The sequence below is a fragment of the Nipponia nippon genome, unplaced genomic scaffold (genome assembly GCF_047370975.1).
Source record: "Nipponia nippon isolate SJK-2023a ecotype South Korea unplaced genomic scaffold, ASM4737097v1 scaffold_7, whole genome shotgun sequence".
NCBI lineage: Eukaryota > Metazoa > Chordata > Aves > Pelecaniformes > Threskiornithidae > Nipponia > Nipponia nippon.
Window position 1 is genome coordinate 51,476,228 of NW_028262391.1, and position 15,309 is coordinate 51,491,536.

The 15,309-nt window shown below is 56.7% G+C and overlaps 1 protein-coding gene and 1 long non-coding RNA gene across 11 annotated transcripts in view; both read right to left on the reverse strand.

Moving 5' to 3' along the window:
- Positions 1-250: 250 nt before the first annotated feature.
- LOC148051073 (uncharacterized) lies at positions 251-9,170 on the reverse strand. 2 transcript variants are annotated; one of them, XR_015700508.1, is made up of 7 exons: positions 9,132-9,170; positions 8,222-8,528; positions 7,168-7,255; positions 2,316-6,954; positions 1,408-1,475; positions 707-790; positions 251-362 (listed from the first exon to the last, which is right to left on the reverse strand). It is a non-coding gene; the product is annotated as an uncharacterized LOC148051073 (long non-coding RNA). The 2 variants fall into 2 exon arrangements; XR_015700507.1 differs by lacking the exon at positions 251-362 and having other exon boundaries at positions 374-790.
- Positions 9,171-10,344: 1,174 nt separating this feature from the next.
- KIAA0513 (KIAA0513 ortholog) overlaps positions 10,345-15,309 on the reverse strand; it is a 28,903-nt gene continuing 23,938 nt past the window's right edge. For 8 of the 9 annotated variants that reach the window (XM_087740280.1, XM_087740282.1, XM_087740281.1 and 5 more), the window contains 3 exons: positions 13,183-13,263; positions 12,768-12,862; positions 10,345-12,649 (listed from right to left, as the gene is read on the reverse strand). In XM_087740280.1, the coding sequence (XP_087596406.1) occupies positions 12,600-12,649; positions 12,768-12,862; positions 13,183-13,263 (226 nt within the window). In that variant the 3' untranslated portion in view covers positions 10,345-12,599. The remainder of the gene's footprint in view (positions 12,650-12,767; positions 12,863-13,182; positions 13,264-15,309) is intronic. The other variant, XM_087740286.1, reaches the window with a different exon arrangement.

Below are 15,309 nucleotides of genomic sequence, written 5' to 3' on the forward strand. Positions count from 1 at the left end.
CATCCTCGCTGAGCCCACTCTCCCCACCAGGCCGGCACTGTGGTGGGTTTATTCCCAGTTTCTCCCTCCCATCCTCCCCGTTGTGCATCCCCAACCCCTGGGCCAGGGCTCACCTTATCCAAATTTCCATCCAGCTTTCACGCCAGAGCCCAGTGCCACATGGCGAGCACAGCATGGGAGCACAATGCTCTGGAGGAGGCAATTGCAAGTGCAAAGAAAAACCTTCCAGCTGGCCACAGGAGATATTTATTGAATAACTGCGACAGCCACAGCTCCCCATCACCTCCAGGAGCAGCCTCCGGATTTGGCCCCGCTCGCTGGAGCTCAGGATGGTTCTCCTGGTGCTGCCGGAGGAAGGTCTCCTGAGGGGGAAACGCCACGCTGGGTTCAATTTGCTCCATCCTCAAGCACCGCGCCGGCCGTCGGCAGAGCGCGAAGCTGAAGTTAATCTATCGGTCTCAGGATGAAGCAGCCAACTGGCGCTGATTTCCCAGAACTACCCCGGGGCCGAGGCTCGTCTCCGAGCAGTAATTAGCTCCGGCAGCCACGACATGACCTCGAGCAGAGGGTGCAATCCTGTCCTCCTCAGGGAAACGGCTCCTGTGCCTCGTGGGTGCCTTTTATGGCACCTTTTATGGCCTTTTATGCATGGCGTCAGTGTGCTGGGGGTCTCCCAAAGCACGCAGAAGCTGATGGGATCACTCACCCACATCATTCGGGCTTCTCCCAGTCTGTCGGAAAGGTGGAGGCTGTCGACTAGGTGATCGTGACAGGCAGCAGGTCCTGAGCCCTAAATCAAAGCAGGCAGGGGTTTTGCCCATCACCGCGCGGGAGGGCAGCACCACCGCGGTACCCAGCTGGAGCCAGGCTGGGGGACACACCGATGTGCTTCATGGCGGGGGCAGATTTGGGTTCGTCCTCTGCCTTTCCCCATCTCCTCCCGCTCCCGGGGAAGAGCCGGGGAGATGCAGGAGCTGGGGGCTTGGAGCCAGCTCACCCTGGGGCTGCGGCACAAAGAGCCTGGGCTCTTCTCCAGCTGCTCCAGAGTGGAAAACCGCCTCCTCTGCCAGCTCCCGTGGGGCCTGACCCTGGCAGATGCTTGGCCCCAGCCCTGCCTGCGACAAGGGATCTCAGGATGGAGCCGGCCACTGCCTTAGCGGGCAGCGGGGGGGGAAGCACACATCCTTGCCAAAGAGGATGCCACCCCACAGTTAGGGATGGGCCTCCCAGCACCTCATCACAGACCAGGACACAGCACATGCCATCCCCTGGGATTTCACATGTGAAACAACCCCAAATATCCCCCCAGGCTGCCGGACCAGGGAGCCCCTGGGGGGACAGGGACAGAGGTTGCAGCCTGGAGCTGCACAGAGCCTGATGAAACACACCCCGAGCCCAGACCCTTACCTTGAAATCAGCGAGCCAGTAAATCCCAGTTCGTGGGACCACCACAACAATGACATTTGCCAGAGCCCCTGCAAGGAAAGACAAGAACGAGAGCAGGACCTGAGAAAGGCAAGAGGGGAAAGGCTTCTGGGAGAGCAGCAGAGAAGCCTTCAGGGACGCGTTAAGGAGACCTTGCAGGAGGACATGACACTAACAACCCACAGACGCCCCGTGAGGTCGGTGTCTTCCGACACACCCAGACAAGGTCCTGCTCTCCAAACCAGACCCGTTCGGAAAGGGGGAACCACACAGCCATGCCCCCCTCCCAAAGCCTGGCTCCTCGGGGGGGATCAACCCCCGCTTCCCAAGGGACCTTTGCAAGAGCAGATGCCTGCCCTTCCTCCAGGCTCCTCTATTGCATTTTACGGCTGATCACCAGCATCCCTCGAAGCCATCCGGCATACGATGCTCGCCCCCTCTCTGCCCTTTCCCCAGCCCCTGCCGGTGGGGGGGACTACCGGCGGGTGCCCCCCCGCCAAGGCCAGCTGCGCGGCACACCGAGGGGCCACCGCCGGCTCGGCAGCAGCTGCCTTGGCCCGGGTTCAAGCACAGCACTGGTTGAGAGCAGCTTGTTATTTCGGTCCTGCGCCGGGGTTATTTTTAGAAAGCGCTGAACACCCCTTCTCCAAAATCGCTCCTTGAGGTATGACCTTGCAGTGGTGCAGCCGCTCGGCTCCCAGCCCCACCACCCCTCCCCTTGGGGACCAGAGCAGGGTGTCACCCACCCATCTCCCCTGGGGTCCCTTGCAAAGCCCCGGTGACGGCAGCTTCATTGCACCGTGGCGGCAGGGAGGGAGGGGGGGGATGAAGCCTGAACTACATCTCAACCCCTGACGCCATCCAGGTTCGCTCCCGGTTTCAATTATCACCTGCTGGAGCAGCAGCTGCCGAGCGCTGGGGAACTCAAAGGCAAGTCAACAAGGTCTTGTTGTTTCAGCTGCTCGGGGGCACGGAGCTCCATGCGCCTTTCCCCCCGGCGCCGCGGGGATGCTGCGGCCCCCCGCTCGCCCCTGTGCGTGCGGGGCTGCCGTGCATCGCATACGTCCCCTGTCCCGCTCTCCCGGGCAGGTAAACGCTGCAGGAGCTGCCAAGGGGGGAGCAGAGAGAAACCTCAATAACAACAAGGGGAAAAAAAAGAGAAAGGAAAAAGGGAAAAAAAAAAAAAGCAACAACAACACAGCCACTGCACAGAGGTTATCCGGGGGACAGAGCAAATAATTGGCGAGGCGAACAATGCATTTTAATTAAACCTCTGCAGGAAACGACGGGAGGGAATCAAGTTAATTGCACGGAGCGGGAGCAGGAGATTAAAAATGCTCTTCGCTCGGAAGATGGTGGCTCCCATCCACCTTTGCCGAGCAAAACATGGCCACCTGGGGCGGCGATGCCGGCGGGGCGGCCCCCCGGGCTGCTGCCAGGCCCTGCCTGCGGACAGGCGGCTCGCTGGCTGCTGCCAGGGCTCAGGGTGGCGAGTGCCAGCAGGGTCTGGAGGGGCATCACGCTGCTCCCCATGGCTGCGGGGTCCCCAGGGATGGGCACGGGATGAGCCTGGCCACGGGAGCAGCTCCTGGGAAGTCCCACAGGGATGGGGAGCATCACTCATGGCTGCGGGAGCAGGACCAGGGGACGCATCCCACCACAGCCCAGTCCCTTCCCCAGCTCGGCGCTGCTTCGTGCCCTGTGCTCAGCCCAGGCTGCGCCGGCCGCTCTCCCCATGCCCCAGGCAAAACCACCAGCCTTTACTTTTTCCTTCCCTGGATACTTCAGATTTCAGTCTCCTCCAAGCAGAGACGTGTTTTCCTCAACTATTCCCTTTTCTGATCTTGCACCTTTTGCTCAAGCCCTTGTCTTCACCCCCCCCCCCCCCTCCATCCCAGACACGGCGCAAATGGAGAGGCTGCAACTTGCTGCCAGCAGACCGATAACAGCGGCACAGCCAGGCTCCCTTTCCTACCCAAGGGAGGAAAAAGCATCCCATGGTCCAGGATGCTGGAAGACCAGAGCAGGAGCCAAGCAGGATCCCCAACCAAGCACCCCAGGCCTGGCACCGGCACAGGGAAGCACTGCCAGCCCCCCCAGGCACCCGCCGCCCCAGCGTCCAGGGCAGGAGGCATCAACCTCTGCTCCCAGGCAATTTGTGAGCTATCGCACTCTGCCCTCCACCCAGCCTCCTCCTAATTAGCACCAGCCCAGCCCTCGCCTGCAATGAGAACAGCAATCAGCTCTGCTGTTCGCCTGCTAGGATCAATCTCCCTCCTTCCCTCCTCTGCATAAGTTTCCCAGGCTGTGGCTTTTAGACTGGGATCCCACATAGCTTTATTCACAAGAGAAGTCCGACTTGGGGCAAGCAAATTACTCCAGCGAGCAAAATCACCCGTGCACGGGATGCACGTACAGGGCACAACACAAGGGTTTGGTTTTCTTTTTGCACAGCATCGAAACCAAAGTAAATCCACCGAGGGAGCTCAAAGCCAAGCCTTGCTCCTGACCATGAGTAAGAGCTGGACAAATTATAGCAATTAAAAAGAATAAAGAGATGCAGACTTTCGTACCCACAAACCTCAGGATGCAGCCGGTGGGGGAGAACAATTCAGTCGCACACACGCTGCAAAGCCAAGGCACATTGCAAAAGACTTTCTGTCCTCGGAGGCACAAGCTGTCCCTCCAGGCAGGCAGTGCCACCAGCGTGAGCAGGAGGCTGGGACAGCCTGTCCCTGCCGCAGCCACCTGGGATGGCTCGTCTGCAGCAGGACACAGGCAGTATTGTACCCAAAGCGGAGGTTTTCGTGCTGGAGATTGAATTGCAGGTCGTCGTCCCCCGCCGTGCACAAATGCTACCCTGATGGGGAACGAGAGCTCAGCCGAGATCTTCCGCTTTTTCCCTGCAGCTGCAATCGGACGGACAGAAAAACCACAGCGCTCTGCTTAAACGCTCGCTCTTGCTGCACGAACGAGCTTTCCACCCGAGCGACCGCGAGTAACCGGCCAGAAAAACGCTGCTGCTTTAGCACAAGCTTACAGTGCATATTGGGAGGGAGGGAATTGTCCAATATTTTCACCCAAAACCCAAGTCGGAGCCAGGAGGCGAAGCCCACTGTGCAGACAGTGAGGTGGCTGCAGCATCTCTGGGCTGGTTGTTCAATAAGAGCATCCTAAGTGTGAATACGGCTGGGAGACGACTGGATCAGAGCTCAGCATCCGTAGGAAACGGAGGGGAGGTGGGGGCCAAACCAGCGGGTGCACCCCAGGAGCACCCTCCTGGACACCCCCCTTGCTGCCACCTCTCCATCACCCATGAGGCTGCCCCAGCCCACCCTGGGGTATTAATTGCAGCCCCGGAGCTGTACGAGGATCCCAGGCTGCGAGCGGAGGCGTGGGCACGCTCGCCTCTGCGTGCCACGCTCCAGGGATGGGGACATTTGGCAGCTGCCTGCAGGGAAGGTGTCTGAAGTGCTGCTTGCTGTGGGAACATGAGTCAGAGCTCCCCGGTGCAAGAGCCTGACGTCTCCCTCCTGCTCATTTATTCAGCACGTCAAATATTTGCCCTGCGCAGTTGCACCAGACGCATGTTATTCAGGAGCTTTTTTTTTTTTCCCCCCTTTCTGCTGGCAGTGACAGCTTATAAAAAAACACCACAGTGCCATCTTGGGAAACTTGGCCTTCCAGCTAAGCATCCTTTTCCTTGCCTGCTTTGGGCACCGGCTCCTCTCCAAGCAACCCCTCTGTGGGGACCAGCAAGCCCCTGCAGGGACCAGGAGGGGCTGGATGCTAAAAGCCATGGGCAAAAGCAACCACCCCATGGGCTGCAATGGGGAAAGGTCATTTCAGACCCATTTCCAGCACTGCCTGAGCGACGGCAAAGCCAGGACCTTGCGGGCAGTGAGCGGTGGCCCTGTTGTCCCTCCTGTCCCCTGCCCTGTCGAAGCACCCTGCCTGGAAGCGGCACACGCAGTGGCAGGAGAGGCCAGCCAAGGAAAACTGCTCAATTTTGCCTCCCTTGGGCAAGAAAGCAGCTTTTCTGGCTGCCAGCTCCACAGTAATCCTGTGGGGACCTCATTTTTTTTTGTGCCACATCCCTGGATTTCTTATTTGTAGAGCTTCTCACACCCTGAATGCCCAGTCCCCAGGGAGGAGGAGGAGGTGTTTATCTCTGATTAATTGCTAAAGGCTGGAGAAGGCGCCCTTGTGCAGGGGTGACACGAGAGGCCCAGCGTCCCACCTGGCACCCCCAGGGTTTCTGTCCTGTGGTTGCAGCTGAAAATGTCCCATTTCATCGGGAAACGGCAGGAACGGTTCATAAAACAGGAACTTCGGGATGCAGCGGGGCAGATCGGCCACCCGCACGGTGTGCCGCCGGATAAACAGTGTGCTGCAGGGAAAACACACATGCCTCCACCCTATTTGTAGGAGGAAAATCACCCTTCAGTCTCTGCTTGCATTCCCAGCTAGGACACATGCTCAGCTGCTTTGGGCCTTTGAAAGAGTTTCCCAGGATCAGAGCTGGGATTTCTTGCTGGTAGTGGCTCCGGAGCCCGCTCCCCCCCAGGCGTGCATCCTCCTTCCCGAGGCTTGCGGGAAGCCACAACACGTGGAAAAGCCCCAGGGCTGGAATAAACCAGCAAACAGCTTTCACAGCACTGTCAGAAATAGCACCAGGAGCAGCAGTGCAGTAGCTGACGCTCTGCTTTGCCCAAGAGGACGCTCATTGCCGATGCTCGGCAGCCTTCCGATGCCATCTTTATGCTTGGGGGCTCCTGTGGACCCACAAACAAGCCCCGGCAGGACCCACACCCGCTGGGCTGATGCTTTGCGAAGCAAATCCCCCAGTGCATGGCGCAGAGCATTTGCTGCACCAGCCGTGCTGCTGGCGGGGGGAGAGAGGGGAACTGGTCATGGGCTGGGCCCCCGTTAGCACTGCGTCCTCCCTACCAAGAAAGCATCCTCGAGCATTGTACTCAACCAGCTCCACAGGGATCTGCTGGGGAGAGAAAGCATGCTGGCAGGAAAGGATGGGATTTTCCAGCTTATCCAGCCTTTGCAAAGCTGCACATCCCGCTCTGCTTGCGGAGGGGCAAGTTAGGCTGAGCCCATGGCAAAGACCGCTCACAGCTGAGCTCGATGCCCTTTGGGGAACCAGCAGTGAAAAATAAATAAATAAATAAATAAATAATTTAAAAAAATCGGCGCTTGAGTGAAAGCCTGGTAAAACTAATTCAGCCGAGACACCACCACGCACCTCCCTGGCCGGCCAAGAAGCTGCAGTGACCTTGCCCGAACACACAGCGTCTCGGGTTGAAAGTGCAGAGCGAGAGGATGTGACTCACATCTGGGATGTGGCTGCAAAGGACAGATGTGTTTCGTTACTGTCCAGGGCCATATCTGCAGCTCTGTCTGTGCACGCAGTGACTCAGCCTTGCCTTCCAGCCCTTCCGAAAGAGGAGCCGCGGCACAGCTCTTCCCAGCAGCATCCCTGTGCTGCCGTAAAACAGATTTGGGAAGTTCAGGCTCCTGCAAGGGAAAGAAAGAAAAGAAAATGAATCAAAGTCATGTTTCTCCGTGGGAATCTTCCAATTTCAATTGTAAATCATTCCGAGAAGGATAAAATCAAATGCTTTAGTGGTGGAATCCATCTGTCTAAGTTTAGAGACTTAGAAGCTAAACGTCCCCCCCATTGCAATGGAAGCACACCAATGAGTCCCCTGGGTTTTCTTAGACACTTACCATAGGACAAGAGGAAACATCTCCTGGAGATGCTCCTTGTCTGGAGGGAGGAATAAGGGGATTTCAACAGGTCTCCTTCCTACAATCCCTAGAAAATTCAGCAGTGTTTAATGGAGAGAGCCCCAAAGCACTGAGGGAAGGCTGAGACACCCCATATTAGACATCAGAGAATCTAAAGAGGGGAGCGCTGCCGCCAGCTAAGCATGGCACATTACTTCTGCGGATCTCCTGCAAAACCCAGCCCCAGCCCCCCCACCTTGGGCAGTGCCCCCCCGATTACCCCCACACGCAGCCTTTTTCACGCTCACCTTCACTATTTATCCGCCGCTGCCCGCGCACCCTGTGGGTACCGAGGGACACCGCGGGGCGATGGCCGGGGTCCCCTGGCCGCAAACCAGCTCCTGCTCTGCATTGCACAGAACCCCCCCTTCACACCAGTGGTTTTTCCAATGGAAGACTGGATGGTGCCACATCTACTGGGAATTTTTCCCGGGCACATCCCGGCTTTGAGGGCACCAACAGCCCTGTATATTTTGCTTAAATGCCCATGTGCGATATGGGGCCAAGCGTTGCCTGACCCAGGGGCCAGAAAGCTGGGAGCCAGCAGTGCAGTTCACTTGGCAGACACTTGATGGGGCTACGAAACCGATTACCGGCGCATCTGGCAGAAATGGGGGGCAAAACAGCCTCTGCCAGATGTTTTGGGGTCCCGCTTTGCGGGTACCAGGCTTTGCAATAGCTGTCAGCACCCGTGCGGGATGCTGGCCCCGGTGCAGCGGCACCTGGTGTCTGGCAGCTTCGCTTTGGCCATGGGTCACATTCTGGATGCTCTGAGGCTGAGTGAGGATTGCCAGCACCTGGGCAAAGCTGGAGGCTTTACCCCCGAAAGATTTTCCGTGATCTGTTTTGAGAAGCGCTGCAGCAATGGAAAGGGAGAGCGGGCAGCTCCGGCAGCGAAGCAGCGGGCATCTCCAGCAGTGCTGCCTCGCAAAGCGCTGATTAAGTTTTATGCTGCTGTTGCAAGACGGGGCGACCCTGCTAACTCCCGACTCACCACTGCCTAAACCCAGGCTCTTGGCAGGCCGCTGCGGTGGGCATCGGTGGGATTTTCCCATGTTTCAGCCCCAAGCAAGGGGAGGATGGGGAGATGCAGTCCCAAAGCGGAGCGCGAGCACGGCGAGAGGCGCAGCCCCGCATTGCAGAGCCCGCTGCGGGCAAGGGCCAGCCCCAAATTCCCCGAACGCTGCTGTCAAACTTTCCAACACGGCTCTAAATCCACCAGCCCTTGCCTGGCTCCAGCTGGCCGAGCAAGCTGGCAGCAGCACGCAGACGAGAGCAGCTAGCAAGAGTCAAAGCATCTTCTGCTCGAGGAAAAAAAAAAAAAAGAATAAGAGACAGTCCCCATAAATCACGAGCTAGTTACTGACGGAGAGGACTCCCCTCCCTCTTGCTCCGCACACTGCGGCACGAATTATGGCCCCAACTTCGCTGTTGTTCAGTGACGAACATCTGAAAAGGCTGTGACAGATGAGAAAAGGGATGATTTAACAGCCATAAATCCAGCCAGCTTAGAGGTGTTTTTACAACCAAACCCATCTTGAATCCCCTCTGTTATGAATACTTATCACTCCCAGACACTACTACAATGGAAAGATTTTTAACAGCTTTAATAGAGACGCAATAAAACCCCCAGAGCCCAGCAAGCAAATGTCCTTTGTATCCCTGGAGGGAGGGAGAGGGGGCTGAGAGCCGCTTGCTGCACTGGGGCTTGAAGGATCAGAGCTGGATGCCACCAGGCCACTGCCAACCCCTGGGTTTAACGGGTGGGTGTCACCACCCGAGGACTGCATCGGCTTTCCTCAAGCTGTTGCACGAAGGGTGTCATTAATACCCCGCAGGGAGGGACGGGGACGCAGGCTGTGCCCACGATGTACGGCACCTTCTTCCTCCGGTGCTGCTCTTACCTTTGCCGGGGTCTCCTCCTGCCGTTACCCAAATCACAGCGGGTCTAACCCACCCTTGGGGATTTAAAATGAGGGCGGTCTCAGCTCAGCCAAACACCCTCCTGGGCAGGGTGCCATCCCTCAGCTGCCCCTCGCCTCATTTAATGACCTCGTTTCTCATGCATTAAAGGCTAAGTTGGCTCAATGAGCACTGCCCAATGAGCAGGACAGGGACATTGCTCCTGAGCACTTCAGGGAGGCTGGGAGACCTCCCAGCTCAGGGTTAGGTGGCCAAGGATCTCACTCCTTGCTATGCATGCTGCCCCTATAGCCTCTCTATACCATCCTGCAAGCACAGGCTGTACCCAGCCAGCAAAACCAGTGGCTGAGAGGCGCTGGGGGTGCACCCGCTGCAAAGGGCACCCGGCACTGAGCAAATACCTAAGGAATAAACACCTCTTTTCTTATACACAGCAGCTTATCAGGCAAGGCGATAAGTAATTCATTGGATGGAGGGAACGAAAGCTGTCCCAGGGCATGTGGCTTCTGGTTTTCCATAGCTAGTCAGCCCGTACCCGTGTAAAAACCCAGGTAAGACATCCGAGCATGGGCTGCAGGGCTGGTGGGTTTCCCTCCTCCCATGGTGAATCTGTGGAGTGCTCCAAGGAGGGGAATTAGAAAAAAGAAAGAGCAGGGCAAGCTCCTTCCTAAGAGAAATGTGGCCGTGAAACCCTGCTCCTGGGCCATCAAGAGAGACACCAGCACTGCAGGGCAGGGAACAGGCTCGGCTTGGCCATACGGAGACCCGAGGGGACGTGGTCTCCAAAGCCTGGGTGGAAGGTGATACTCCCAGCCCATTAATCTAAGGGAACATCTTTTTTTAATAAGATAATACTGAGTAATTGATTTTTAAATACACTGAAATCAAATGTCCCGAGGCCAGAGCAGGATCCCAGCTCCATCGTCAGATCAGCAGCGACTGGCAGAGATTGAGCGCACAGGGGAAAAGAAAATAAAAATTAAATCTCCTTCGTGTGCCTAGCTGGCTCCAGGGCAAACGCTAACATTTCTTTAAAAGGTGCATCAATTTTTCCCTCTTAAAAAAGTAGGTCATCAAAAGGGAGAAGCCGGCAGGGGCTGAGCTGGGGAAGGCACCGGGGACCATCGAGGCCGAGCAGGCAGCATGGACAAGATCCATCTGATTAAAACACATGACAACGGCTGAGCGAGAAAGTAATTTTTAAGACAATTTATTCCAATCTCACTCTCTCACCCCATCCTTCACACAGTCCCAGTCAGGAAGGGTTTATGGACATTTTTTATTTTATTTTAATACTTTTTTTTTAGAAAAATACACATGCAAATAATATACATTTCACCGCTGAACTTTTTTTCATGTTGGAAAAAAAAATAATAATAAAGAAACAAAGCAGGATTTGGGAAAGATCCGAGTGGAGACAGACCTGGGGATGCCGTGGGGATGGGATGCTCCAGGGCGCAGGTCTTGGTGCTGAGCTGCCTGGTGCTCATGCTCCAGCACATCCTTTCCATCAGGAAAAAAACCTGTCTCCAGTAACTCTACCCAGGTTTGGGAATGGCCAAGGGAAAGCCAGTGCTGGATCCGATCCCTCCTACGACACCCAGCATGGAGCAGAGTCCCAGCTCTGTGCCGACTGGAACCAGAGCTCCCAAAATCCCAGCAGCAAGGGAAGCCCAGCTTAGGGAAAAGCATCATTTTGATGGTAGGAAATGACACTAAAAACTGAGAGCTACACGGAAAAAACCCTGTTACGCTGTTTATCTTACAGGACACAGCTGACAGCATGGGCAAAAATGGACTGACGGTCCCTTGAAGCCTGGACGCGTGTTTCAGGACAATGTTTTTGGGGTGAGACTGAGCGCTGGCCCCTTGGCTGCATGGGGCTGGGGTTTCCTCTTGCTCGAGGAGCAGCTTTTGCCATCGGAGCAGGGATGCACCCTGCAGAGAGGAGCAGCGATGTCCCCATGTCCCCAGCCTCTCTGCAAACACCATGCCGAGCTCCGTGGGGCTCCGATACGCTGCACACCGGGTAGCTGCTGTCACTCGAGCAGAATAGGAGCTGTAGTTAAGACAGGGCTATTTCAGGTTTGATTGATGATCAGCTGGAGCGAAGGGGCTGGGGAAGGAGAGGGCAGCGAGGTGCAGCCCGCGGAAGGAGAGCGATTAATCTAATACCACGGCCGCTGCGGGAAGCCAGGAGGCTTTGGGAAACGCCGCAAGCCCGCGGCAGCCCCGAACGCTGACGATGCAGCAGGGAGCGGGGGATCTGCCTCGCTGCTGCTTTGCTACCTCCTCCCAAGTCGCTTTCACGCAGTGCTCCTCTGCCTCCTCTCCTGGCAATCCCGCCCAAGGCCATGGCTTTTTTCCTGCTGATCCAGGCTAATGATATGGAGCAAACTGTGTTTTCTCTCTGCCCAGAGGTACAAAACCACACAGGCAGCGCAGGGAAGGTTTCCCAAGGGAAGGATTTCCCTCCGGCTCCCAAGGAGCCTTATACCAAGGAAGGCAGCAGCACTTTGCCAGCCCCATCTCTGCTCCCATCAAGCCCCCACACTGCCCATGTCCCTGGCCGGCGGTGACATCCCTGGATACACAACACAACCTGTTGCCAGACTGACCCAGAGCCTCCCGTCGGCTGCTGCATCCCATCGCCATCCTCAGATAGGATCTACAAACCCGCATGCTGTGAACACCCGGTGCCTCGCTATGGAGGGATACGGGTCTGTCGTGGTTTTGGCTGGGATGGAGTTGGGATAGAGCAGGGCCAGCTGCTCTCCCCCAGCAGTGGCTTCCCTCGGTGGCTGGATGCGGCCTCGGCGGGTGGACGCGCTCCCTGCCATCACCTCCCGCATCCCTGGTCCAGCTCCAGCCTCCGTTGTGCTTGCCCAGCGGATGCCGGCAGGGAAAGGCAGCAGGAGACTCACAGCTTTGTATTTCTCCGGATTTACCACCATCCATGGCAGCCTCAGAAAGACATCGAGCAGCAAAGACATTTGGCAGCTCTGCACCCGCCACTGTCGTGCTACGAAACACCGAGGACCACAGGCGGCGTTTCACGGCGGGGCTGGAGACACAGCGATCCAGCTCCCATAAACACACTGGGGGGCCGCAGCAGTCGCTCTCTTTTTGTTTTTGTCTTGTTTTTTGGTTTGTTGTTTGGTTTTTTTTTTTTTTTAACTGACAAAATACACTTTTGGGACTGTCTACTCTGAAAATAGATGCAGGAGGGTCTGCCGAGGGAGGGGGGGGCTGTTTGGCTTCTATTTCTACAGGCTGCCCTGGTGCAGCTCTAAAGTTTGGTGGAGGATCATGCAGGTTTTATTGCAGCTTGTGTGTGTGACTTTTTTTAAGTAGCCCAGCTTCAGTTTCAGGTAGCCCCGGAGGTGGGTTTTTCTCCTCTCCCCACTTGATCCGGCCACCGTCTCTCTGCCGCCGTGCCAGCCAGGCGGCTATTCGGTGGCCATCTGCTCGATGTGGTCGCTGAGCAGCTTGTATTGCTCTGCGGAGGAGAAAGAGAAGGGTGCTGGGAGGGTGCCGCAGCATCCCGGCCAGGCAGGTGGGCTCTGTCCCTCCGGGACCCCGCGAAGGGGGCGCGCATCCCCCAGGCTCGCCCTCACCTTCATCCAAATTGCCGATGGTTGCCTGCTTCTTCAAGAAGTCGCTGCAGAGCTTCTTGTTCAGGCCAAACGCCAGCATGTTGTGAATGAAGGTGCTGAGGAAGGACAGAGATGCTCTTGGTGAGGGAAGGGCCAGGCTGCCCTTTCTTCCCCCCACCTTCCTCTTCCTCTCCGCAGCCCCTTGTACCAGGCGCTGGGATGATGCTGGGCTGCGGGAGAGCGTGCTATGTCCCTGTGGTGCCCGGATTTGCAACGTAAGGGGCAGGAGCAGGTCCCGGGGAGAAGCATCAAGCATCCTCTGCACCATAAGGGATGTCCCCAGTGGGGGAACATCTGTCAGGTGTCCCACCCACAGCTGGCGAGGACACACCGCGGAGCCCGGCTGCAGGAGGGACGGTCCCCGCGCCCTGCTCACCCCAGCTGCCCGAAAGTGATGTTCTCGTTGAAGCGGAGGCTGTCGTCACGCTCCTCCTGCGTCATGTGGCACCACTTCTCCCTGCAAGGCACGAGCCCGTCTGGCACCGCCGTCACCCTGGGACCCCCCGCCTGCATCGCCCCCTCCCCAGGGCCAGGCTGCCCGAGGACAGGAGGGCACCGAGAGCCCCTCGGCTGCCAGCGCACGTGCGGTGCTGGATGAGCTCGCACACCTGCATCCATTCACAGATCTCTCGCCCTGGGGCAAAGCAAGAGACGCCCCAGGAAGAAATTCTTCTTCAACCTTGGCTTTTTCCTGAAGGCCTTGATTAAGAGCTAGGAACTAGCATTGGCCCAGCACAGAGTTGACGTCTCTCAGCTTCGGTGCCATTGCTTCGATGCAGCGGGGCTCGAACTCCCCGAGGCCCGAGCAAGCTGCTCCCCAAACGTACCTCCCCCCTCCGACAACACGGGGGGCTCCCGTGCCCCTCCCCACGGCCCCGCTCGGGGGCTGAAGTCCGGAATCACAGCACTGCCCTGAGGATGCTCCAGCTCCACACCGGCTCCCTGGCAAATGCAACTGCAGCAGTGCCTTAAAGGAAGGCTTTTTAAGCTCTAGATGTTTGCAACCCACTCTAGGTGGTGGCAGGAGTCCCCATCCAGATGTCCCACTTGGAGGTCTTTGGGAATAAAACCTGTGTCACAGAAATGTCACTATGGTGGTGCAATGCTCAGGTGGTGGCAGGGGGGCTCAGTGCATGCACACCGGGGAAACTACAGCTCCAGGGTGAAGCCAGACCCCTTCCAAGAAGTCAGGTGAGGTTACAGCCAAGGATAAGAGGAGGAAAAGCAAGGAAAACCAGGGATAGGTAGAAGAAAAATAGCTCTATGGAGGAGAAGGAAGAGGAGAACACCAGGAGCAGACGGCACGCGTGCAGCTCGCGCTAGCTCGCCGGCACGCCAAGCAGGATTGGAGGAGCTGTGTCGGGTGGAAACGGCGGCTGGGAAGAAGGGTGTCTTGCAGTAAATTCAGTGAGGTTAGCTCAGCCCCAGTGCGTGTTTGTGCTGCTGAAACTGGGAAAGGATGAGTGCTCAGTCAGGCTGACCCCATGACGGGGAGGCTGGCCTCACTCAAGTCAGCCCAGCCTGGGCGTGCAAGAGCTGCTGAGCTGAGCCTTCGCTCTCCAGGAGTCAGCTGCTTATATTTATAGGGCTCTGGAAACTTCTATGATATGTTTAAAAGGCTTAAAAAAAAAAAAAAGAAAAAAAGAAAGGTGTAATTTTTCCCAGATAATGCTTACGATAGCAAATAAAAACCACATCCAAATCTGGAGGCTGAAAAGAAAGGAGAAGAATCAAATTAAGGGGCTTTGAAATCTGGAAGCAAAACTTCACAGATCTCACTGGCCCACTTACAGAAGAAGCATGTTTGTAACTATTTTTTTCCTGCCTTTTTATGTTTTTGAGGGAGGAAGGGGAGGAAAAAAATTATCAAAGTGCCCAAGAAAAATTCACCGTGCTTCTGGCTTGTTACTCGGGAATAACATGCCTGGGAAAGGGGAAAGCCCACATGTGGCTCTACTCAAACCCTTTCATCTTTATACCGGCACGGCGGGGCAGGCGCAGGGGTGCGTAACCCCGCGGGCTGCGTTAACCCCTTGCCTCTGTTTCAGGGTACCCAGGAAAGCCTCGCCACGGCCGGGCACTGGCGAGAACCGCGCCGGTGAGGTGGGGCTTCTGCCGCTCGGCATCGCTCATCTTTCAGCAGCAGCATTTCGCCCCGCACAGCTAACCTGAGCAATGCTCTATCTAAGCAATATTTAAGTTATCCAGTTGCCGGCGCATGCCTTAACCACGCAGAAGATTTACTGCCGAGCTTCAAAGAGCCCTCATCCTCTTGCTAATGCCATCACTTCGAGTGATTTGCTCCAAGATCGAATATTCCACGCTCCAGCAAGAGAGCAATGACTCTCCCTGCTCCCCCAGTCCCAGCTTGGAGCGCGGATGGATGCGGCTGCTTTTGAGCTTTGCAACCTGGAGGACACGCTCACGAACGCGACATGCAGCCCCGTTGGCATTTTTATTTTTTATCTAGGGATGGCAGCACAAGAGTGCGTTAAAAAAAAAT